The 26,398-nt window shown below is 44.9% G+C and overlaps 1 protein-coding gene and 1 non-coding gene across 3 annotated transcripts in view; one reads left to right on the top strand and one right to left on the bottom strand.

Moving 5' to 3' along the window:
* The window catches only part of PIGU (phosphatidylinositol glycan anchor biosynthesis class U), an 81,855-nt gene extending 58,109 nt beyond the window's left edge, over window positions 1–23,746 (bottom strand). Inside the window, exons 1-5 of one of the 2 annotated variants that reach the window (XR_009247427.1) lie at window positions 23,423–23,598; window positions 15,220–15,284; window positions 6,772–6,831; window positions 5,812–5,874; window positions 2,633–2,742 (exon numbers count right to left, since the gene is read on the bottom strand). Coding sequence is in view for 1 of the 2 variants with exons in the window: in XM_004585741.4 (XP_004585798.2) it covers window positions 2,633–2,742; window positions 5,812–5,874; window positions 6,772–6,831; window positions 15,220–15,284; window positions 23,423–23,552 (428 nt within the window). In the remaining variant the exon portion in view is untranslated. Of the gene's footprint in view, window positions 1–2,632; window positions 2,743–5,811; window positions 5,875–6,771; window positions 6,832–15,219; window positions 15,285–23,422 lie in introns of both variants that reach the window. The other variant, XM_004585741.4, reaches the window with a different exon arrangement.
* A 2,078-nt stretch (window positions 23,747–25,824) lies between these two features.
* Window positions 25,825–25,955, top strand: LOC118760193 (small nucleolar RNA SNORA33). The gene has a single exon (XR_004996636.2). It is a non-coding gene; the product is annotated as a small nucleolar RNA SNORA33 (small nucleolar RNA).
* The last annotated feature ends 443 nt before the right edge of the window (window positions 25,956–26,398 follow it).

The following is a 26,398-nucleotide window of genomic DNA, read 5'->3' as shown; positions in this document are numbered from 1 at the left end:
CCCAGTCGACTCACGAGCTACTAAGCCTTCTCAAAATCGGCGCTGGCCCTACAGCCAATGTCTTCTCTGCTACTACAGATTAAAAATAAAAAAAAGAAAAATTCTACAAATTCTCATACTTATCCTCGAAAACTACACTTTTTCCTCAGTCAGATTCCTAGGCTCTGACAGGGGCCCCTCTAAGAGCAGCTTGGATGTAGACCTCTTCAGAGTCCTGTAAAATCTACTGAGCCACTCCTGAAGGACAGAGCAATCACATCTTTACTGAATTCAACAGCCAGTTGCCACAGAACTTAACAGGACTTCTTGACCTCTCACTAAAAGCTGAAACCCTAGTCTTCTGACACAGGAAAGAACAGACTGAGAAAATAAATTTTATAAGCCTGTGGGTAGCAAAATCTTACATACAACGGGTTATTTTTATTTTTTCCAATCCTACCTCCTCAAATTATTTGAGACAGAGAACAGGTGTTAAAAATAGTTGGAAAAAAACTAAAAGCTAAGGTCCTTCCCACTAAAGATGGCAGTGTCTGCCAGGAAGGGTGCCAGGGGCTACGGATGAATATTAGCCGGCCAGTTACTTTTGTCAGGAAAATTCCTTGGACCGCAGCTTTGAGTGTGCTGAGAGAACACGTTGCACAGTTTGGCCGTGCACGAAAGTGTGCTGTACCTCTCAATAAAGAGCCTGGCTTTCACAGAGGTATGGGCTGGATTCAGTTTTCTTCACAAGAACTTCAGAATGCATTACAACAGGAAAATCACATTATAGATGGAGTAAAGCTCCAAGTTCAAGCTCAAAGACCAAGAGCTGTGAAAGGGGATCAAACATCAGATGAAGAGAGAGGTTTTTGAGTTTTAATTACTATCTACTTAATAAAGTAAATGTAACCAAGGGAAAAAAAAAAAAAAAAAAAAACAGGCCCAGCACAATAGCCTGGTGACTAAGCCCTTGCCTTGCACACGCTGGGATCTCATACGGGCACTGGTTTGTGTCCTGGCAGCCCGCTTCCCATCCAGCTCCCTGCCTGTGGCCTGGGAAAGCAGTTGAGGACAGCCCAAAGCCTTGGGACCCTGCACCTGCGTGGGAGACCCAGAGTAAGCTCCTGGCTCCTGGCTTCGGATTGGCTCAGTTCCAGTCATTGCGGCCACTTAGGGAGTGAGCCAGTGGATGGAAGATCTTCCTCTCTGTCTCTTGTCTCTGCATATCTGCCTTTCCAATAAAAATAAATAAATCTTTTAAAAAGTAAACCTTTAAATACATAAATAAATAGAGAGATAGCTAAAATCAAGATAGATAAAATCAACAGCAGGGAAAAACGTAAATGAAAGTAGAAAGCAAATGTCAAGGGAAGACGACCACTCCGATCGTCCACAGCGCTGTAATAAGCGGCTTCAAATCTGGTTCTGAGTTTCCCGGCAGACAAAGTGAAAAGGGAGACCTGTTACATAATTCTGATTATCAGATGGGAAGAAACATACCAGTGGCTCAGAGGAAGATCAGAATTATTATTTGCAAATAAAGAACTTAAATGCAGTAATAGCTCCCGGGACTGTAAGATTAGCTTTTCTAAAGCCAAAGGCCTAGAAGTTGTTGAGGTTTTCTTCTCTCCCACCCTCTTCCCCCCAGCAATTAGACAGACTTGTTACACAACTTCTTAAGAAATGGCTGTTGCTATTACAAAACTACCCTCCCAACAAGGAGACATACAAGTTCATAGTAATTTACAGTATTTCCAAACTTCCGGGTCTATTAAGGTAGCTTCCACCAGTGTCTCTGAAATACACAAATGTAGACTGATATGTACAAATTATTTACTGGGAAGGAAAAAAAATGGCTCTTGCAAAAAATGAATGATATTTAAGAAGCAATTGTACTGACATCTATGCGGAAAAATTAAAAGGAACATCACAAACGAGATAGGGTTGAGAAAAAAAAAACTCTCCTCATAGGGTCCCTGCTCATTCTGAAGTTTGAAGGGTAGATTTTTCCATGAGGAAACTTGTCTTGTTTATTGTGTATCCCTAGAAACCAGCACACTGTAATACTCCATGACGATCAGTTGACTGCGTATTTACTCACATTTGCCTATCTCAGGAACATAAACAGGAAAAACCTGAAAGAACTCAACGCAACTGACAGCACTGGGTGCTCCTAAAGAATGCCCTCAGCGCCTCGGGAAGCTCCACTCCTCGACGCGGGCCGCGCAGCTGGAAGGGGCTACCTGCCACTTCACTTCCCTTTTCTGAACTACAAATAAATGGAGGACTAATCTGTGACAATGACACGAGTTCCAGCAAACAGCCACACAAAGAGCAGAATTTTTATTCAATCTATATATTACAAATGGAGATGGTTCCAGAGAGGCTTGGAGCCCTAAGCCAGCACTGAGCCCAACAGCACTTGTGAAGGGTCTGATTGTGCATGTCGCTGTGCGAGCCTTTGTCCCAGCACAGACAGAATGGCTCTGTCTGCTTTCCTGGCCAGAACCCTGGTTGTGCAACTGAACTACAGCAAATACTTGATGACTAAGACAGCAAATCTCCAAAAATACAACAAACAACATGGGAACGTCTCATCAGATTTTCCTTGCATTCATTGGCACTGAGCCTGGATCTGCCAGGAAATACTTACCACAGAGCCACTTTCAGAGGGATGTAACGCATTTCCATAGGGGTTCGGATGAGTTCGGCCACATCAGGGGCATACTGGTCCAGTTCTAGGAGGAGTTTTTGCTTTTTAAACTAGGAAAAAGAAAAAAAAAACAACGTGAAACAAATTCCACCCCCTTTTCAGGATGATTAAGTCCTCGAGGTGGCCTACACAGCCGTATGTCATGTGACCCTTGCAACCCGCGCCCAGGTTCATTTCACTCTTGCTCCCCCAACCTCCCGCTTTCTGGGTGCCAGTACCACGCACATGCCAACACCCGCTCCTGCTCTCAGGTCTCTGCACCTGATCTGCAGGAATCTTTCCCTAGTTAACTCTCACACGGTCCTGGGATTCCGGTTAATCACCACTTTCTCAGGAAGGCACACTTCCTTACTTCCTCTGATAGCACACTGTTCACAGTTTCAATCGCTCCAAGTATTCATGTAATTGCTGTCTGTTTCTCTCACTAGACAAGTTCCATGAGGGCTGGGAGTATTTTCAAGGAAGGTGGAAAACCCTAAATGTCGCACTATCTTGGGTTTTCTCCTTTATGCTCCTGTTTCAAGATTTTTCCCTTTCACACAGAAAGATCCAGAAGGACCATGAGGAAGAAAAGAAGAGATGGGTGGGGCTGGAAGGCCACACGGCAAAGACAGAGCAGGCTAGGGGAAAGTTCTTGCCTTCCCCTGATTTGCCCCCCAACAAGCTCATGGGTGTGCTCCTGAATGAAAAAGGACATGGGCTGGACAGGAGAAGGAAAACGTCTCCAAACCCAAAGCAGGTAGCTTTGCTGAGTTAAAGTTCAAAGAGTCTTATTTAGACAGCATAAAATCAACCCCGCAAGCTATCAGAAAACAGAGTAATTTGGAGGAGCGAAAGTAGTAACTATTTTGTATGATTAACAATTTAATGAAGAAGGTTACAACAGAACCCATATTGCATTGTATCATTTACATAAAGGTAAAAGTGAAGTAATACAAGACAATCTTCAGAGCTATTAACAAATGTAGTAAAAAGGGGCCAGACACAAAACCCTAGTGGCTAAATCCTCGCCTTGCATGTGCTGGGATCCCATACGGATGCTGATTTATGCCCTGGCTGCTCCACTTCCCATCCAGCTCCCTGCTTGTGGCCTGGGAAAGCAGTTGAGGACAGCCCAAAGCCTTGGGACCCTGAACCCGCGTGGGAGATCCAGAGGAGGCTCCTGGCTCCTGGCTTTGGATCAGCTCAGCTCCAACCACTGTGGCCACTTGTGGAGTGAATCAACGGATGGAAGATCTTTGTCTTTCCTTCTGTCTATAAATCTGCCTTTCCAATAAAAATTAATAAATCTTTTATAAAAAGCACTAAAAGGGCCATGTGTATGAAAATGATAACCACTAAATTCAGAGTAGTGGTTACTGGTAAGAAGGGGAAGAAGAAAATAGTGTTAACAGAGGCAGCTGCATGTGTAATTTTTTCAAGCTGAAAACTGGTTCATCAGTATATATTATTCTTTATTTTTGTATGTCTTAAGTACTTCAGAAAAAACTTTAGAAGAGTAATCATTTGTTTAAGAGAAAAAAGGTCATGACAGATTACAGGTAACCCCAGAGTTCTTACATAGGTTTACTTAGTAAGAAAATCTGAAATAAACCTAAAAACCTCTCTCTCTCCTTCCTTCTCGTGTTGGCGTAGTCCAAAATAAGTGGTGGGAATGATCACCAGCAAGACAGCTCGGACTGTTCAATTACAACGACAAAATAGAAAACTAAGGTGCTTTTTCCTTGCCTTGAACAGGCTGGGATCCCATATGGGCGCCGGTTCTAATCCCGGCTGCTCCACTTCCCATCCAGCTCCCTGCTTGTGGCCTGGGAAAGCAGTCGAGGACGGCCCAAAGCCTTGGGACCCTGCACCCGTGTGGGAGACCCGGAAGAGGCTCTGGGCTCCTGGCTGCAGATTGGTGCAGCTCCGGCTGTGGCGGTCACTTGGAGAGTGAATCATCGGACGGAAGATCTTCCTCTCTGTCTCTCCTCCTCTCTGTATATCTGACTTTGTAATAAAAATAAATAAATCTTTAAAAATAAATAAATCAATCAATCTTGAAAAAAACTATTTAGGCCACTTCCTGTGATGCCAGCATCCTATATGAGTGTACATTCACGTCCTAGTTGTTCTGCCTCTGACCCAGGTCGCTGCTAACGCACCTGGGAAAGCGGCAGCAGAAGGCCTAAGTCCTTGACCCCCATATCCCTACCCAGAAGGGAGACAGGATGAAGCTCTTGGTTCCTGGCTTCGACCAGCATCATCTCTGGCTTTTATACCCATTTGAGTAGTGAATCAGCAGATAGAAGATCTCTCTCTCTTATTCTTGTTCTCAATCTTTTCATTTTGTTTTGTTAATTGGAAAGTGGGGTTTACAGAGAGGAGGAGAGACAGAGCTTTCATTCACTGGTTCACTCCCTGGAGCTGAGCAGAGCTGAAGCCAGGAGCCTCTTCCTAGTCTCTCACGTGGGTGGTACAGGGTTTGGGCTGTCATCTACTGCTTTCCCAGGCCACAAGCAGGGAGCTGGAAGAACGGTGGAACAACCAGTGTCCATATAGAATCCCAGCGTGTACAAGTTGAGAACTTTAGCCACTAGGCTACCACTCCAGGCCTAACTTTTTCAAATAATAAAAAAAGTCTTAGAAAAAAAATAAAAGATCTTCATAAAAAAAAAAAAAAATTCTATTCTGATTACCGTCTTCCAGAAACAGAACACTGGGAATCCAATTTAACCTTTAATATAATGAACACAAGTGAGTTAAAAGGTGTATTCATTCTCCTTTGAGCAGAAAAACTGGTGAGAAGGAGAGGAAGATTTTGAAGGGTCCTCATATAACCAATACCTAACACAAAGTCCACAAAGTCTGAACACGCACAGGTGTGCGGACAGTAACAGTTCCCAAGAAGACAGACGGGTCACCTTTCCATTCCGCGGCTTCTATTAGTGAAGCTGTCCTGTGGGTTTGGGCTTGTCATTTCAGAGCTGGTTGAGCAAGCCAGAAGCTTCACTCCTACTGCTTTGCATTTTAAAGCAGTTGGAGCCAGTAAGTACAAGGCCTTTGATTCTTATTATAACAGCAAAGACCAACAGGTTACCCAATTCTATCCAGATTTGTCCCACCCACTAACCACTTACCACAACTTTATTGAAATCCTGGATTGCAAAATAGAGGGCAACAGCAGTGAGCGCATCGCTTATCTATCGGGAGAAAGAGAATCCAAAACAGAATAGAACTCAGTTAGTGCAGAGGTGATGGGATGCTGCCAGGGCCTAGGGTTTTAGGATTGGGGGGGGGGGGCAACTAACCAAAACCTAACCCTCCCAGTCAGGCTTTAATGTATGTCAAATGCCTAGCACGCAGTAAGTGCCCCCAGCCCCCAACAGACAGCAACTATTACGATGAAGGAAGACCTCAACAGTCTTGACTCACATCTTCAACCCTACACTAGACAAGTGTTTCAAGCCACTATGCTCCCACACCAGAGCCCTGTTATCTCAATGTTGAATGTTTCAATTGCTGGACACAGAAAATCCTCATGCTCAAGTCCTCATACAGTGACCTGGCTTGGGAAATGCGGGATGCCATTCACACTGGCATCACAGAATAAAGCCAGTCATGTCATTCTGGAACTAAAAAAAAAAAATTCAAGACTGTATGCACAAAAAAAATCAAATTCTAAAAAGAATAAGGAATTGGAATGGGTCAGATGTCAGAGATTATTCCTCATACTTCCAGAATACAGCCACAATTCCAAGAATTCAAATTAGATATTTAGGGTGAGTGTTTTGCATATTAGTTAAGTACCAGTTGGGACACCTGCAGCCTGGGCTGAAGTTGCAGCTCCACCTCCCACTGCAACTTCCTGCTAATGTGCACCCTGAAGAACAAGTGCCAGCTCCGGTGGCTCAACCTCCCACACTCCTGGGAGACCCACGCTGGGATCCCAGCTCCTGGTGCGGGCCTCGCACAGCTAAAGGAGGGATGTGGGGATTGAAACAGAGAGTAGATCTCTCTTGGTGTCTGTTTTCTTAAAAACAACAAATGAAAGTGAAATGAGAAATAGACATAATGATTTTATGTGAAAGATTACTTACCATAAATACCAACTCAGCATAATCAATTAGGAAATGAAAGAGATATATTATGAGTGGAGTCTGCAAGAGAAAAACATGTTGAAAAGTTGTTAATCCTTACTAGGCCTTATCATCAGCTTCCATACCAGGGGGTTTATAGGAAAACTCTCCTGTCACTAAAATCTTTCGCTCCTCAAATACTATCTATGTTAAGTTGGCCAGTATAGGTATAATAGTGTAATTCACTGGGTCATTTCTTGCCTCTAGCACTCCTGAATGAAGGGAATTAAAATCTGACACAGGATGAACATTTGTTTAGCAACTATTAACACTAAAGGCATGAGCTGAATTTTAGTTTTAAGATATATATATATATATATATTAGCTAAGGGGAACTCCAGAGTGCACCAGATTGCCTAAAATTAATAAGATGAGCTGGAAAATACTTTCTTCTGATCCCTGACAAATCTGTACAGAATTAATGTTATTTCCTCATCAAAGGTTTGGGGAAAACTCACTCCGTGTGAAGTCATCTTAGCCAAGGCTCTTATTTTTTTAAGATGTTAAAGATTCGGGCTCGGCAGTGTGGCCTGGTGGCTAAGGTCCTCGCCTTGATCCCATATGGCCGCTGGTTCTAATCCCGGCAGCTCCACTTCCTCTCTATCTCTCCTCCTCTCAGTACATCTGACTTTGTAATAAAAAAAAAAAAAAAAAGATGTTAAAGATTCCATTTCTTTCACAGATAAAAACACTATTCAGATTTGCTATATTATCTTTAATAGTTTAGATTTTGTTCTTCAGGAATTGGTCAACTACTATATAAAATGTCAAGCTTATTGAAACCAAGTTATTCACAATTTTTTTATTATTTAAAGTAATAAATTTTCTGAGTATGACTTTAGCTGCATCACACAAGCTAAGATACTGTTTCTCAATATTATTCAGTTGAAGATACATTCTAACTTCCAGATTTTTTTTAAAACTTTGTTTTCAAGATTTTTTTTTTTATTGGAAAGGGAGATATGCAGAGAGAAAAGATACAGAAAGACCCTCCATTCTCTGATTCACTCCCCAAATAGCCACAATGGTCAGAGCTGAGCCAATACAAAGCCAGGAGCCAGGAACTTCTTCCTGGTCTCCTACATGGGTGCAGCAGGGTCGCAAGGATTTGGGCCGTCCTCGACTGCTTTCCCAGGCCACAAGCAGGGAGCTGGATGGGAAGTGGAGCAGCCGGGACATGAACCAGCACCCTTATGGTATCCCAACAGTTGCAAAGTGAGGATTCAGCCAATTGAACCATCACATCACCCCCTCTTTGTATTTTTAAAATATACCTCTAGTTTACTGTGGTCACAGAATATGGATATCTTTCTATTGGCTTTGGATTCCACCACCTCCAAAGAAAATTAGCTTCCATTTTACTGTTATTCTTTAACAGCAAGTGATTCCTTTGGCGGATTTTAACCTCGTCTTTGGTTTTGAGCAGTTTCATTATAGTGTTATGTTTTTCTCTGAATTTATCCTATTTGGCTTTATGGAACCTCTTAAATAAAGTTCCTTAATTTACAATTTAAATTTAGAATTCATAAATCATTGAAATTCATAAATTCACAATTTACTTCTGAAAACTTGAGTCACTTATTTCTTCAACTATTACTACCTTATTGTCTTTCCTCATTCTGAAATTCCACTATTTATGTGGTATAATTATGGGTATCTCGAAAAGTTTGAAAGATGAAATTAAAAGGCAAGTTTAGGAGCGGGAGTCTAGTCTGGCAGAGTGCTCAGCACTCAGCTCTAGCTCCTTACGCCCAGGAGGGCTGAGACGCTCCAGTAAGGGCTCCTGGCACCGACTGTGGAGACCTGCGCTGAGCCCCTAGTTCCCGACTTCTGCCCCATTCAGTCTCAGCTGTTGTGAGCATCTGGGGAAGAAACTAGTAGTCGGGGAAGCAAACACGTTCTCTCTCTTCCTCCATCCATCACCCACCCCCTCTGAAATAAGGAAATATATTCTTCATATCTTATTTTGGTGCAAAAATTGTAAAACCTCATAGTTTCTCATCATAAGCGTTCTGCACGAACATCTGAAGCGTTCTCATGTTGGACCTTTCCACTGTGTCTCAGATCCACGAGTTCTCCTCTGTATTTTCTATCCTTTTCTCTCCATACTTAGTCGAGGTATTTTCTACAGACCTTATTTTCCAGATAATTTCCTCTTCAGCTCCATGTAATCTGTTGCCAAAGTCACCTATTGCATTCTTTTTCTGTTTTTATTCTAAAACGTTCATGATTGTTTTAAAATACTTCTTTTACTTGAGGGCCCAGCGGCGTGGCCTAGTGGCTAAAGTCCTCGCCTTAAACACCCCGGGATCCCATAGGGGCGCCAGTTCTAATCCCGGCAGCTCCACTTCCCATCCAGCTCCCTGCTTGTGGCCTGGGAAAGCAGTCAAGGACGGCCCAAAGCCTTGGGACCCTGCACCCACGTGGGAGACCTGGAAGAGGTTCCTGGCTCCTGGCTTCGGATCAGCGCAGCACTGGCAGGATTGAATCATCGGATGGAAGATCTTCCTCTCTGTCTCTCCTCCTCTGTATATCTGACTTTGCAATAAAATAAATAAATCTTTTTAAAAAACACACTTCTTTCTTTTACTTGAAAGGCAAGAGCTACAAAGTGAGAGAGGGAGAGACAGAGATCTTCCATTTGTTGGTTCACTTTCCAAACAGCCGTAATTTCCAGAGGTGGGAGATGGGGCTTCTTCTGGGTCTTCACATTGGCTCAGGGACCCAAAGCCTTGAGCCATTCTTTGCTGCTTTCCTAGGAACATTAACAGGAAGCTAGATGGGAAGTGGAGCAGCAGGAACATGAACTGGTGCCCAGGATTCACTTTATTTATTTATTTTTATTGGAAAGGCAGATTTACAGAGAGAGGAGAGACAGAGAGGAAGATCTTCCATCTGCTGGCTAACTCCCCAAGTGGCCGCAATGACTGGAGCTGAGCTGATCTAAAGTCAGGAGCCAGAGCTTCCTCTGGGTCTCACATGGGTACAGGGTCCCAAGGCTTTGGGCCGTCCTCTACAGCCTTCCCAGGCCACAAGCAGGGAGCTGGATGGGAAGTGGAACAGCCAGGACACAAACTGGCACCCATACTGGATCCTAGCACATGCAAGGCAAGGACCTTAGCCACCAGGCTACTGCACCAAACCTCATGATGTCTGGTAAAATTCTCTTGTCGTTTAATTTAATCATTTGGTGACATTTTGTCCAAATTTTACTGCCCAAATTCAGTAATTTGCAAATCTTTTTATGGTCTTTTCTTTTGAAGATTTCTTTATCCTTTATTTGCAAGTCAGATTTACAGAGAAAAGGAGAGACAGAACTCTTTCATCTGCTGGATTACTCCACAAGTAACCCCAACAGCTGGAGCTGAGCCAATCCAAAGTCAGGAGCCAGGAGCCAGGAGCTTCTTCCAAGTCTCCCACACAGGTGTAGCGTTCCAAGGCTTTGGGCCCAGGCTTTTGGGAGCTGGATGGGAAGTGGACCAGCTGGAACACGAACCTGTGCCCACATGAGATCCCAATGATTGCAAGGCAAGGACATTAGCAACTAGGCCACTGCACTAGGCCCTTTCATAGTCTATTTTTAAATCTCTTCTCTGTATTTGGCAATTTCTGATCACACAACAGAAAAGTTACAGCACTCCAGGTGAGGTTATTCTCTTTCAGAAAAAATTTCCTTCAACTTCTGACAAGGAATCAGAACTGTATCACTTTAACCTAACTGGGAACAAAGCTAATTGGAATCTGGATTCAATCTTTGCAAGACTGGTCTAAATCTGATCTTCCCTTATTCCTCCAGTGTAGTCCTTCGGATGTCTCATCAGAAATCCATGTCCTTTCCATGGCCTTGTGACTTTTGCTGGTTTCAAGTTTTTACTTCCCCAGCATCTAAGACTACCAAAAATAGCTCTGCTTACCTCCTCGACCATCTTAACAGCCAATCTCTGTTTTGCTCCTTGGCTGAGAGGCCACTTACAGACTGAGAAGGCAGGGCACACCGCTGGGCTCAACTGTTTGCAGTTTCCTGGCTGGAGGCTGGCCCCTCAAGTCGGGGCTATCTTGGTACTTTCCAATGCATTCAAACAGATGATTTTTCTGTTCATCCTGCTTTTCTAGCTGTTGTTGGCAGGAGGGTTGGTCTGCTACTACAAGCTGTTCATCAACCCACCAAAACCAAAAAGGAAGTACATGATTTGGTTTTAGTGAGCCCATGCTGATGACTCAGGAGAATCTCCAAATTCCAACTATATGAAATGTGTCCTAAAAGACTGTGACAAGGCCCGGCGGCGTGGCCTAGTGGCTAAAGTCCTCGCCTTCAACACCCCGGGATCCCATAGGGGCGCCGGTTCTAATCCTGGCAGCTCCACTTCCCATCCAGCTCCCTGCTTGTGGCCTGGGAAAGCAGTTGAGGACGGCCCAATGCACTGGGACACTGCACCCGCGTGGGAGACCCGGAAGAGGTTCCAGGTTCCCGGCTTCGGATCGGCACGCATCGGCCCGTTGCGGCTCACTTGGGGAGTGAATCATCGGACGGAAGATCTTCCTCTCTGTCTCTCCTCCTCTTTGTATGTCTGGCTGTAATAAAAAATCAATAAATCTTTAAAAAAAAAAAAAGACTGTGACGGTCAACAGACGGCTTTTTGATGAGGTCAGGTTAGCATGGCAGAAAGAACAAAGGCTTTACAGTCAGACGTGGACTTTCTGATTCACTTTTAAGCATCATTTATTTGAAATGATCCTTAAAAAGTCTCAAAAGTGGGCCCGGCAGCGTGGCCTAGCAGCTAAAGTCCTCGCCTTGAAAGCCCCGGGATCCCATGTGGGCGACAGTTCTAATCCCGGCAGCTCCACTTCCCATCCAGCTCCCTGCTTGTGGCCTGGGAAAGCAGTCGAGAACGGCCCAATGCACTTGGACACTGCACCCACGTGGGAGACCTGGAAGAGGTTCCAGGTTCCCGGCATCGGATTGGCGCGCACTGGCCCGTTGCGGCTCACTTGGGGAGTGAATCATCGGACAGAAGATCTTCCTCTCTGTCTCTCCTCCTCTGTGTATATCTGGCTGTAATAAAATGAATAAATCTTTAAAAAAAAAAGTCTCAAAAGTGACCGAGAGGGAGGAAGAGAAGGAAAACAGAGAGGAGAGGGAAGGGAACAGGAGGAGAAAAGAGAAAAAGTTGGAGGGAGAAAGGAGAGATAAAGACAAGAGAGGGAAGGAGGAGGAGGAGCAAGCTCCAACTTCGCTCCAGAGGCCTACTCATGGCTGCTGCAAGCATCTGAAGAGTGAACCAATGGATGGAAGAAAGATTAATCAATCCATCTCTCTCTCTCTCTCTCCTAAATGGACAAGAATAAATGCAACTTAAATAAATGAGGAGGCTCTAAATTGGTCTCAAAAGTGCCATAACAAAGATCCCAAAAAGCGTATTAGCAAATAGGCCAGTTTCCATAGTAAGTTTGTCACTGAAGTAGTACTACAGAGAAGCATATGCTCAATATAATTTGCTTTTATTCTGTATTTCCATTTGAGTGACCATTCCCAGACGCGTAGTCTGATATACTCTGAATTTTACTATTAGTACATGGTGAAACACAGAAAACAGACACATGTGTGAGAGCAGTCAAAACCTAAATTCACTATCACCTATGCAGACTTTTCTTCTCTATTTTCACATATTCTTACCCTTCCCTAAGAACTGAATAATAAAATCTGATAAAGATTAATGAAGAAACAGCACAAAATCATGATACACTTCTCACTGTGGCACAGTAAGTTAAGCTGCCACTTGCAACATCAGCATCCTATATTCAGGCATCACTGACAGTCTGGCTGCTCTGTTTCCAATCTAGCTTTCCCCTAATGCCCAGGAAGGGCACTGGATGCTGGCCCAAGTACTGGGCCCCTGCCACCCACATGGGAGACCCAGATGAAGTCCTGGCTCCTGGCTTTGGCCTGGAGTTTGCCTGGTTATTGTAGCAATTTGGAGAAGGAACCCCAGAGGATAGAAATGCTCTCAATTCCATGTGTGTGAGTGTGTGTGTGTGTGTGTGTGTGTCTTCGTCTATCCCAACCCGCTCCTCAGAGGACAGAAAGCAGAACAGGTTGGACAATTCTCCTGGCCAAGCTTTGCAGCACGCTCCTGGGTCTGTGGATGCACTAAGGTGGACTATGTCAACCAAAGATCTTGAAAAGAATTTCTCAACCCTGCAGCAATGAAACCAACATCTCAGGGCCACTGAAACCACTTAAGTAATACCCTTGGAACCGTCTTCCTTACACTGAGGTCTCTAAGATGACATCAAATGACGACCGCCATCCCCGGCTGCTGATCTAGTTTGACAGCAAGGAGCACCCCCCCTTCTCCCCTGTAGACATAGGAGAAAAAAACATTGAAACATCCATCCTATCCACCTTCCTTCTTATCTGACCCTCCCCACCCTAATCAGAGACCCACATGGATGTACATCCTTCTCAATTATGTAAACAGTATTAAACATTTTTTTTTAAAGTAAAGCAAACACAAGCAATTTCAGAGTAATAAAAGCCATAAAAAGAGAAAGCATAAGATTCTTTGGGAGATATAAGAGGAACATCCAACCGAGTCCAAGGAAATGATGGCTTTCTAAAGGAGGTGAAACCTAGACTAATATCTGAATAGTAAGACCAAAACCAATCATTAACAAGAGGGAAGGCAGGCCCTCCACAAAGAGACCATAGCAGAAGCAAAGACACTTGGGTAACAGAGAATATGGAAGTCAGAGTTCTCTCAGAGCATTCTCAGTCTGTCTAGGAAACACAGCACCCTGTGGTTAGCAGACTGCTCTTTGACATGCCCACATACATCTGTTCCCTGTAATTCAAATATGTGCTTACTAAGTCTTTTAAGTGGTTCCTCTTTCTGCAGTAGTTCCTGTTATCATGGTTTGATATTAACATAAAGATAATAAAATATGGACGCAAAAGACAGTTGTTCTACCTAAGAAAACCAAGCTGAATTATTTTAAAAGACTAGATAGGAAAGAAAAAAAAAACTGTTCTCAAAGTACTACAGGGAAGATAAGGAGATAGCTAAAATAGGACGTAAGTAGGCAGCCCGGGAGTGCGTTAGGCTGCCACCTACAACGCCTACATCTGGTTAATGTCCAGCTGTTCTTGCTTCCGATCCAGCTTCCTGCTAATGTGCCTGGGAAAGCAGCAGAGGTAACACCCATGTGGCAGAGCTGTGTGAGACACATAGATGGAGCTTTGGGCTCCTGTCTTTGGCCTGGTCCAGCCTTGGCTGTAGTAGCCATTTTGGAGTGAATCAGGGATGGTAGGTCCCCCTCTGTATTTCTATCTCTATAGTTCTGCCTTCCAAATAGATAAAACAAAAAATTTTTAAGGAGATAAATTGTCAAATATGACGACGTCTAGCAGGCAAATGGAAAGTCATGTAGCTGGAATGGTAAGGTGGCTCTGCAGGGCTCTCTGTGCTCCTCTTGAGTGCTTGCGTCACAGCAGAGCATCCAGAGGGGCTGAGCAAGGCAGTGATGGAATTAGATTCACTTCAGAAAAAAGCTTCTGACTACGGAATCAAGAGCAAACAAGCAAGGCTGAATACAGCAGCAAGCTGTGGCTGAAACTTAATTAAGATGACGGTGAGGCTGGCATGGTGGCCTAGCAACCTAATCCTCTGCCTGCAACATGAACATTTCATATGGGCGCCAGTTCAAGTCCCATTGCTCCACTAACAATACAGTCTGGAAAGGCAGCGGAGGATGGTCCAAAGCCTTGGGACTCTCTACCCACACAGGAGCAACAGGCTCCTGGCTCCCAGCTTCGCACCTGGCCAGCTCTGATCACTGTGACTATTTGAAGAGTGAATCAGCAGACGAAAGACCGGCTCTCCTTCTCTGACTCTTTTTCAAGATTGTTTATTTTTATTAGAAAGGCCAATTTACAGAGGAGAGGCAGAAAGTTCTTCCAACAAATACATTTTTTTTTTAGTTACAGTCAACTAATTAGGGGTGTTTTTTAATATTCTTAAGAACAAATTTTACAGGTTAAGTAAGCTGTTGCGGATTTCTAAGGAACTAAAACCACTGTCACAACTGTCATGGGAAACCATGATGACACAGTAATAAACAGGCAACCTATTTATAGATTGGGAACTATTTACAACTTAGTTGTCATTAAAAAGGGTAACTTCCCCAGAAGCCTCATCCACTCCCCACCCAGAAACAAGCTTCATCCGGGCCATTTCCACTGGATTGTGAAACCGCTCTCTCATGTGCAGTACAGCTAAAAAAGGATTGTTTCTAAATATAATTTTCTGAAACAGATCTTTTTAGATGTTTGTACAAAAGAGCAGTTGGGCTTTGGCACCTGCGACTGTAAATACTCTCTTAATATCTGGAAAAGGAAGCAGGAACACTTACTTCATGGAAGACTGCTCCAGAATATGGAGATATTCCCAAGTCCAACAGTGACAGGCCTTCAACCACTGCAAAGGAAGACAATCACGTTGACTCAAAGACACAAACGGATGCGCACAAACATCCCAGGACCAAAAGGGAGCCCAGCATCTCAAGGCGCCTTCCACTTCATCCCGACCGCAGCACTGTTGGGGACGAGGAACTCTCTTCCACAGTGAACACTGCACAGCAATGTGCTCCCTGGGAAAGCTTTGTCAAACTATACTGGTTCCTTCCGTCTCCTGGTATTTTTCACCCACTCTAAAAAAGCACTTCAGCTATGCATATTCTGCTCCATTGCAAAAACAAAAAACAAAAACAAAAACACACAGGAGAAGCAGGTAAGAAATATCATCCACAGAATGTGAAAATGGGCAGTCACACTTACATACTGTCTGTTTCAGTCACATTTGTGTAACTGCTCTATAAGGCAATATGCAGTTTAAAAATTTTTTGTTGGGGAGAAGGCAGCACCATGGCTCAACTAGCTAATTCTCTCCCTTGCAAGTGTCCACATACCACATGGACACCAGTTTGTATCCCATCTGCTCCACTTCCAATGCAGCTCCCTTTTCGTGGTCTGGGAAAGTAGAAGATGGCCCAAAGCCTTGGGACCCTGCACCCACTTGAGAGACCTAGAAGAGGCTCTGGGCTCCTGGCTTCAGATGGGTGCAGCTCTGGCCATTGCGGCCATTTGGGGAGTGAAACAGTGGATGGAAGTTCTTTCTGTCTCTCCTCCTCTCTGTAATATGTGACTTTTCAATAAAAATAAATCAACCTAAAGAAAAATAGGGACTGGCATTGTGGCAAAGCCATTAACACCACTGCCTGTGATGGCATCATCCCATATGAGCATCAATTTGTGTCCTGGTTGCTCCACTTCCAATCCAGCTTCCTGCTAACAGCCTGGGAGAAGCAGTGGAAGAAGGCACAAAGGCCTGGGCCCCTGCCACCCAGGAGGCAGACCCAGACAAAGACTGTGCTTCCTACCTTGGGCCTGACCCAGCTCTAGCCAATGTGGCCATTCGGGGAGTGGACCAGCAGATGGAAGTTTCTCTTCCTCTTTCTCCCTTCTTCCCCCCTTCCTTCTCCCTGTCTCTCCTCTCTTTCAAGTAATAATAATAGCAATAATAATAATTACAACATAAAACCATTGCTTGGCAGATCCACAATATGAGAAGCAACTAGCACAGATGGGAGCTGAAATCAGTAGGGTAAAATATGAGGGGGAGAATTTAGGGTATTGTGGGTAAAGCCTCTGCATCCCATGCAGGCCCCAGTTCAGGTTCTGCTGCTACCTTTCCAATCCTGCTCTCTGATAATGGCTTGGGAAAAGCAGCAGATGTGGGCCCCTGCCACCCAAGAGCAACATCTGGATGAAGCTCCTGGCTCCTGACTTCCAACTGGCTGTTACAACTACTTGGGGACTGAACCAGCAGCTAAAGATCTCTCATCCTCCTCTCTCTCTTTTTCAAATAAGTTAATCTTTTTTCTTTAAATGAGAAACAGAACATTTTCAAAGAGATTAATAATAATTTCACACAAACAAACCTGGGATTCCCTACTTAAATTATGCACCAAAATGAACATCAGTGATATGTCAACCAGTTGATTTAACATCAAGGACCTTCCGATGAGTCACCAAGACAGAGATAAAGATGCTTCTTTGACCCTCACGCCAATTTTTTGTCAGAAAAGTAAAAACTTTAGTCTCAAGACAACATCAAACAAACCCAAAATGAACTATGAAACAACTAGCCAAGGGCTTACTGATAATGGCATAGCGAGAAAAGCTACCAACTACGATTCTGGCATCCCATATAGGGGCCGAATTGTGTCCCCATTGTCCACTTCCAATCTAACTCCCTGATAGTGGTCTGGGAAAGCTGCAGAACATAACCCAAGTTCCTTGGCTCTGCATCTGCATGGGAGACCTGGGTGACTCCCCCTGGCTTCATTGTGGACCAGTCTTTGCTAGGTCAGCCGTTTGAGGGGTGAACAAACGAATGGAAGAGCTCTTCCTGTATAACTCTTTAAGATTTATTTATTTTATTTGAAGGGCAGATGTACAGAAATAAGGAGAGAGAGGAAGATCTTCCGTTCCATGATTCACTCCTCGAGTGGCCGCAACAGGAAAGAAGTCAAGGATGGCCCACAGCCTTGGGATCCTGCACCCACAAGGGAGTCCCTGAGGAAGCTCCTGGCTCCTGGCTTCAGATCAGCTCAGCACCGGCAGTTGCAGCCACTTGGGGAATGAACCAGTGGATGGAAGATCTTTTTCTGTCTTTCTCTCTGTAAATATGCCTTTCCAATACAAATGTATAAATTAAAAAATCTGTGGCAACCACAGAGCAAGAGCAGGCACTTTATAAACGATCGCACATGGTCCTCAGGCAGGGCCAGAAACTCCCATAAGGGAGCAGCACCAGCCGGTCGCTGTGTCACAGCCAGCAGCCCTGGGCTCAGGGCTGTACTGGAGGCCTGAGAATGACTCCTCAGGCCACCTGACACAGTATCTATCTCAAAGTCCACCCACGCATCCTCTCCTAGAGTAACGAAAGCAACTCTTCAGACCACCAGAGCGTGGCTATTCAGGAACGCCATTTTCCACAAACCTACTTTAATCCAGAGGGAGATGTGTCATTATATAGCTAAAAGATAGGCTGCAAAACTTTCAGAAAATTGTCTGGGCTTGTAACTTCGCTAAGCCAGGCTCTTACTGGGTATTATACAATGATGAGCTGGTTAACACATTTTCTGGCGAGTGCCCAGAATGTGGTTCTGCTATCTTGATGATTAACCCTACTCTGTATTACTTCACAGATAACAGATGTAGGAGAAAGGTCAATCTAATGTAAAAACCTTAGGAAACCACTACTGGGGCCAGCAGGGCGAAGCCACTACTTGCAGTGCCAATGTCCCACAAAAAAGTGTCAGACTTGAGTCCTGGCTGCTCCGCTTCCAACCCAGCTTCCTGGAAAAGCAGAAAATGATAGCCCAAGTACGCCACGCCAGGGGGAGACCTGAACAGAATTCCTGATTTCTGGAATTAGCCTGGCCCACCCCAGGCTGGCTGAGGACATTTGAGGAGCAATCAACAGGTGGAAGTCCTCACTCTCTTAACTCCCATTTGCTCTTAACATTTAAAACTACAGGAAGGGCATAAACTATTTTAAACTGATCTCTTTCTTTCGTTCCTTTTTTAAAGATTTATTTATTCCTACTACAAAGTCAGGCATACAGAGAGGAGGACAGACAGAAAGATCTTTCGTCTGATGATTCACTCTCCAAGTGAGCTGCAACGGCCGGTGCTGTGCCAATCCAAAGCCGGGAACCAGGAACCTCTTTCAGGTCTCCCACACAAGTGCAGTGTCCCAAGGCTTTGGGCCGTCCTGGACTGCTTTCCCAGGCCACAAGCAGGGAGCTGGATGGGAAGTGGAGCTGCTGGGATAGAAACCGGCGACCATATGGCATCCCAGTGCGTGCAAGGCAAGAACTTTAGCCACTAGGCTACCGCATCAGGCCACAATACTATTTTTTGACAGATTTCTAAACACGAGAGTGAACTCTGGGCAGCAGCCACGCCCAAAGATTGCTAACTCCTCACATAAAACATCCTCAGCTCTATGAACCTGAGCATGTGACTTAGTCTCTCTTGCCACAATTTTCTCATCTATAAAATGGGGTGAATGATGACATTTACATCAGGCAATTATAGATAATAAACTGTTTTATTAACATATTCCAAATGCTTTATTTAACACTATGCCTGAAAGACAGAAAGCATTATGTCAGTGTTAATTCTTCTTATTTTTATTGGACTGAGAAGCCCAGGCTGGGCCCAGCACAATAGCTCAGTGGCTAAATCCTCTCCTCACACTCCCAGGATCCCATATGGACACCAGTTCATACCCCGTCTGCTCCACTTCCCATCCAGTTCCCAGCGTATGGTCTGGGAAAGCAACAGAAAATGGTTTGGACCCTTGCAACCACATTGGAGAGGTAGAAGAATCTCCTGGCTATTGGCTTCAGATCGGCTCAGCTTCAGCTTATGTGGCTACTTGGGAGTGAACCAGTGGATGAAAGATCTCTGTTATCTCCTTCTCTGTAAATCTGCCTTTCCAGGGCCCAGCGTGGTAGCTTAGTGGCTAAAGTGCTTGCCTTGCATGTGCTGGGATCCCATATGCGCATCAGTTCATGTCCCAGTAACCCTGCTTCCCATCCAGCTCCCTGCTTGTGGCCTGGGAAAGTAATAGAGGATGGGCCAAAGCCTAGGGACCCTGCACCCACAAAGAAAGCCTGGAGGAACCTCCTGGCTACTGGCTTTAGATTGAGCTCAGCTCTAGCCACTGCAACCACTTAGGAACTGAATCAGCAGATGGAAGATCTTTTTCTCTGTCTCTTCTCATCTCTGTATATCTGACTTTCCAATAAAAATAAATCTTAAAAATATTCTGCCTTTCCAATAAAAAAATAACACTTTAAAAAAAAATAATGTGTAGCCCAGGCTGTATTCCACACACGGGAAATTCATATATTATTTTAACTATCCATATACTCAGACATTAGGCTATCAAACACACAGCTCTGCAGACACAGGTGACTCAGCAAAGATCTCGTTGCTGTATGAGTGGACATCTATTGTTTCTGAATGTCCAGCACCAATCTTCCCCTCTTCTTGACAGCACCCTCATTTTTCATATGGGGTATCCAATTCTTCCACATTTCGGGAGAAGCTGTGGATGCTTGATACCCTCCCAAAAACAAACAAACAAAAAATAGATACACAATTTAATCAGTTCACTGTGTGTGATTCAATCAGAGCTTCTGCTGTATTCCTTGAAAACAGTTGCCACCTTTCCACCGGACTTGACCCTGAGGGTACTAATTCCAGAGCTACTAGGCTAGGCATTCCTGTCCACAGCTGGGAAGAGTCTACCTGAGACAGTCAGCGCTGACCGGGAGAAATAATTAGTCCTGATGAGATCACTGAGTCTCTGGATCCAACTAACCCTGAAGTCAGTATCTGTCTTTCCATCGTGCCAGGGATAAAGGTCAAAAAAACCACACTATCTGACCAGTCTGAGTTGGGTTCTGTCACTGCCTAGGAAACAACTGACAATGCAAACTCAAAACCTTCAGCTATCTAAACACATCCACCATCCCTTCCAACTATACAACTGTCCATTTATCTTCACTCTAAAAAGAAAAAACAGTTGAGGCTAGAGTACTGGCAGACAGGCTAATCCTCAACCAGTGACGTCAGCATTCCATGCAGGTGCTGGTTCGAGTCCCAGCTGCTCCACTTCTGATCCAGCTCCCTGCTTACAGCCCGAGAACACCGTGGTGGATGACCCAAGTCCTTGGATCCTCTCACTCACTCAGGGGACTTGGAAACAAATTCTAGCTCCAAGCTTCAGATCAGCCCAGCCTGGCTGTGGCAGCCTCTGGGGGCAGTGAACCAACAGATGCAGACCACTCTCTGTTTCTAATTCTTTCAAAGTAGAATAAATATTTAAAAACAAATCAGGTAAACTTGTCATTTGTGATTTAAAAAAAAAATCAGTCCACATTACAGTCGATCAAAATCTATTCTTAAGATCCAGAGCCTTTAACCCAAATAACTAATCACCTAAAAACCTAAATGTTGTATGAAATCAGAATTCCTACTTCAGTATTTTAAAATGCCTCTTTTAAGTTCTTGATGTTTCCTCCGCCCTGCTTAGGGGGATTTAGTACAATTGCTTGACTTTTAAAATATCTTGTTTAAGGTATGTGCTGAAGACAGGACCTACTTACAGATATCATTCCTTCTCCCCAGAAATAAGCAAATAATTATCCTAATAAGACCCAGCTGAATGTCATTACCACCTCTCCCTCCAACCCGAGGACCTAAACCTTTCAATATCACACTATCAAAGATTGCTATGTACTTTCTGACTCATCTATTTTAACCAGGATCACTACTGTTCTTCCTTGTATCCCAGCTCAAACCCTTACAATCTTCTCTTTTTCCGTTTCTTGACAGAGCTTCAACATGGATTATCTCACTGAACAGGATACAAAACTTCCTATTACACAGATAAGAAGATTTATCAGAGAGGTCACACAGCTACCAAGGAGTAGACACAAACCTCGCCCTTAACCACTGCACAACACTGCCTCATCTCTGGGTCCCATAAGCAAGTGGACTGCTGGCTTTCTTCTCTACACACCCACTCCGAGCCAGAAACAGAAGAACTCAGAAGTGAACGGAACACTCCTCTGAGCTCACAAAACAGTGGAAACACTAAACAAATCACTAAGTATAGTAAATTCTCTTAAGAGATGAACGTACAAAGTGCTAAAAGAGCACAGGAAGACAGGCCGCCTACTGCCCAGGGCCTGCCGCTAACCAGAAACAAGCAGGAACCAAGTGGTTTCAATTCCTTCACTAACTGGCAAACCTGGGCAAGTAACGCTCCCTCAACCCCAGCTCCATCCTTTGTAAAACAGAGAAAAGCACACCCCCTGCCACATGCAACTACTGTGAGAGCTAAATGAGAAAAGGCACATTAAAAGGCCTACCTGCTATTTAGTATCTTCAGAAAGTTACCTTAACTATAATTACTCATAAAACTCCCATTCATTATGCCATTCACCTTTCAGAATGTCCATGGGAAAATACTAAACACCGCAGCATTTTCGAGTGGGCGTTTCGCCTTCCAGTTAACACCCACATTGCAATTCCAGGGTCTGGCACCAACCTTTGCTCGCTGCTATGCAGACACTGGGAAAAGGCAGTAAGGGCTTAAGTAGCTGGGTCCACTCCACTCACACGCGGCACCTGGATTGCCTTACAGGGCTATTCCAGCATTTGGGGAATGAAATACAGATGGGAGCGCTCTCTCGCGCACACTGTCACCGCCTCTCAAACACAGGGGCGTCTTCTGAGAGGCTGGTAATGCTCTGCTTCTCAATCAGGGTACCAGTAACATGGGTGCAGAGTTCACTAAATTCACCAAGCCATACATTGATTAAATGTTCATTGTGACAGATGATGAACTTTAGCTGAAAGTTACTTTTCTGTTTATCAGCTTCTAGTCCCCATCTAAGCCCCCTCCAACTACTTTGGGAATTTCACATCCTTAAGCATTTCCTAACTAGGTCACTTTCTGCCACCTGGAACCCTTGTTTCTCAAAAATTTGTTTCCCTCAAACATCTTTCCAAATACTATGTCTTTCCTGAGTCAGCTGCAATCATTCATGCCCTCGGGCCTGCATGATGGCTTAGTCGATACAGCTGCCCCCTGCAGTCCCCGCTGTCCCAGTTCACATCCAGCTCCCTGCTAACGTCCCTGGTAAAGCAGCAGCAGATGGACCAAAGCCTTGGGCTCCTGCACCCAATGTGAGAGACCAGGAAAAAGCTCCTGACATCCACCTGGCCTAGCTCTGCCTCTTGCCGCCATTTGGGGCGTGAGCCAACCCAGTAAGACCTCTCTTCCCAGGTCTCTCCCTCTCACTGTAAATCTGCCTTCCAAGTAAAATTTAAAAAGGAAACCTCACATCCTTAGGAAACTAGGAATGAAGCTTTTTTCAGGATCAGAAAACTAAGGAAGATACTGGGCGGCCACAAGAAACATACTTCTCATAAATTACTCCTCCTCTAGGTTTGTCTCCCTAACTACCCTACCCTAAGCTCTGCCTCTCATAGCAGGCGCTCGGATAAAACAAGGTTTCGCTTAGAACTTCAGTTAAGAAGGAACAGTACGAAAGACGACTGCCAGTCGAAGCCCAAGAGGAGTCTGTCTACACACGCTCACCACTGAGGCAAGGTTGTCTCACCTCTACCTTCTCACACACCAGCCCCTAAGGCGAGGGTCAGCGCTCGCGGCATCAGAGCCCTGGCCTCTTGACCCAGACCCTCGACGGACCACCTCCACTGAGGGCAAACAGCGGGACACGCCCCCTCAGGTCGCCACCCACACGTATTCTGGCTCCCACTGCCCAAACCTGAAGACATCAGCCCTACCTCCACCCACTCCTCGCCCCTCCACAGCCCGAGAACCCCAAGAGCCCATCATCCACGAGAACCACTCGCTTGCGGCCACTGCTCCTGACTCCCATTCCGAGAGCTCGGGGCAGCGAAGGCCGGGGCCTGACCGCCGACTCCAGCCCGTGGCCTCACCTCGCTTCCACGAGCTCAGAGGGGACACCACCTCTACCCGCTCGGAAATGAACTCGGCCAGACTAGAGCGGAATAAGGCGGCCCGCACGGTCACGGCCACCACCAGAACCAGGGCCAAGGGAGCCGCCATGATATCTAGGGCGGGCGCGCAGGCGGCTGGGGCGGGGAAAGGCGAGGCGGAAGAGGCTTGCGCGCTGTGCGCCACCCGCTGTAGTTTCGCGGTCGGGCGGACGCCGTAGCGGGAGCTGCAGCTACCCGATGTGGAAACTACCACTCCCAAGAAGACTTGCTGCAGGGAGGGTGGGATGACGGAAAGCGGGACGTCTCAAGATTGTCGCAAAGTTGGATGACACCGCCTCCCCCCCACACGCGCCTAGGGTCACAGGTGAATGGTATTGCTCAGGTGCTGAAAAAAGTACCACGGAAGAAAGTTACCTCAGACTTGTGATAGAAGCTTCGAGGTGTTCGTCTTACTGTGATTTGCGTGCTTCTAATGTTTGCCTTTTATGCTTTTAAAGAATGTTATTCATTTGTTAATTCTTTAACTTTATTAAATGCTGACTATCGCTGCCCGTCAGTTGATAACATGCCGTTATCTTTTGCTTTCTGAGATATCTAGTGACCTCAGGTTGGCAACTTGAAATCCCTCCCCATGGGAGTGTCCACATCACAGAAATTGGCAAGCGCTACACATCACACTGTGTGAGGTTTGGAGAGTCATACATAAGTGTGAAGCAGCACGCGGCTTCAGTCACGTGTGGAAAGTGTTTTTTATAAGTGCTTAAAAATTAACCCTAAGAATATTAAATGAAAGTACCAGGAAATGCAAATCCATGAAGAAAAGCAAGCAGCGTGCATGATAGGAAAGAACTGCTTGAGGAAAAGATAGTAGTAGCATGTCGGGGTGATCAGGGAATAAGACACGGATCAAGAGTAGGTGTTGTAACAGTGTGTGCGTTTCCACAGTGCCTGGGTTCAATTCCTGTGTCCAGGTCCTGATTCTAGCTTCCGGCCAATGCAAACCCTAACAGGCGATGGTGATGGCTGTTGCACAATTGAGAGTCCTGGATTGAGTTTCTGGCTTGTGAATAATTATCTCTCTAGTGTCAAATATATTTTTAAAAAGAAAGCAAAAAAGAAAAAGAAAGAAAGAAAAACACTTACCAGAGCTTTCAAGCAGAGGGAACAGACTGAGTCAGGAAATAACATTTGAGTTTGAGGATAAGAAAAGAAATGAGGGTCCAGCACGTAGCCTAGTGGCTAATGTCCTCGCCTTACACGGGGCAGGATCCCGTATGGGCTCCACGTTGTATGCCAGCTGCTCCGCTTCCCCTCCAGCTCCCTGCTTGTGGCCTGGGAAAGCAAGAGTGGATGGCCCAAAGCCTTGGGACCGTACACCCACATGGGAGATCCAGAAGAGGCTCCTAGCTTTGAATCAGCTTAGCTCTGGCTATGGCAGCCCCTTGGGGGTGTAGCAGTGGACAGAAGATTCTTCTCCCTGATTTCAGAGAGGGCATGACAAAGGAATAGAAACGTGCTTGTTCTTGCAGTCCCCACTCTGTGTTGAGCCTTGTGACATATTCTTCACACACATGAGCGCAGTGTCCTCCCTAAAAATGTAGCTGTTGCTATCCCCTTTAACATACAAGGAAAATACAGATATATGCATTGTCTTAGAGTGAAATTAATTAATTACAAGTAGAGGTGACCTAGATTATTCAACATCCAATGCTTAGCACACATGCCCAGTGGTCATTACACACTAATTAACAGTTATACTGTACATCATCCTAACAGAGGACTTAAAGATTCTTCTTAGGATGTAGATTGGGAAGAACAGTGATTAATTTTTGTAGAGAGGGGTGACCCAAACTTAAGTGTATGTGGGGTATCTGTAAGAGCTAAAACTATAAAACTTATAGCAGAAAAAATAGGTGCCTATCTCCACGACTTTGAAGTGGGCAAATGTGCAGGTAATAAAAAAGAAATAAATTTCACCTCATCAAAATTAAGAATTGGGGGTAGTGTGTCAAGTGTTTTGCACAGTAGTTAAGACTGATTGAAATGTCTGCATTCCACATTGGAATTCTTAAGTTGAGTTCTGTCTCCACTTTCCATCTAACTTCCTGCTACTGCCTGGAAGGCCACAAGGATGGCTCACGTACTTGGGTTTCAACCATGTGAGAGACCCAGTTAGCATTTTTAGATCCTGGCCTCTTGGCCTAGTCTCAGCTTCTGTGGGCATTTAGGGAGCGAAGCAGAAGATAGAAGATCTCTCCTTCTCTCTGTCGCTCTGCTTTTCACGTAAATAGAAATAAACATAGAAATACATGATCTTGCTCCGACTCCACTTGAACCCTTTGCAAGGACTGCCCACTATTTGTAGAATGACTATGGCTTCACAGCCATCCCTTGAATCTGCATACCTGAATGTGTTTGTGCAGAAATCCTAGAAAAAGCTGGCAATAGTAACACCATGTTACGAGCCTTAATGACATTAGTGTTATTAAGGTCCCTGAAAATGGTTACATGTAATCAAGACTGCAAAATAGAAGCTCAGTAGTATGGTTTGTGGATGTTAAGAAGTTGTTCTTTCTTTTCAAGAAAAAAAAAAAAGAATTACTATGGCTTCACATGATGGTCCATAAAAGCCTCTGATCTCCGCTTGTCTCTCCAGACTCACCTCTTGCTCATGTGCGCCATCCCCACGCCAAGCTCACTGCAAACCCAGCACCCTCTTCCCCATACACATCAGTACCTGTTCTTGGTATAAATGGTTTCTTCTCCTTTATGTATTAGCTCATATATCACTTCTTGACACAGGCTTTCCTTGGCCATCTAATCAATAGTAGAGTAGTGAGTCCTCCATTATTCATCATTATTGTCCCTGGTCTATGGCCTTTGTAAGTCTCATCACTCATAATTATCTTATTTGTCTGCTGCAATTCTGTGTGCCTGCTCCACTGTAAGCTCCAA

Source organism: Ochotona princeps, chromosome 22 (genome assembly GCF_030435755.1).
Source record: "Ochotona princeps isolate mOchPri1 chromosome 22, mOchPri1.hap1, whole genome shotgun sequence".
NCBI classification, from domain to species: Eukaryota; Metazoa; Chordata; class Mammalia; order Lagomorpha; family Ochotonidae; genus Ochotona; species Ochotona princeps.
This window is presented reverse-complemented; position numbering and strand designations above follow the sequence as displayed.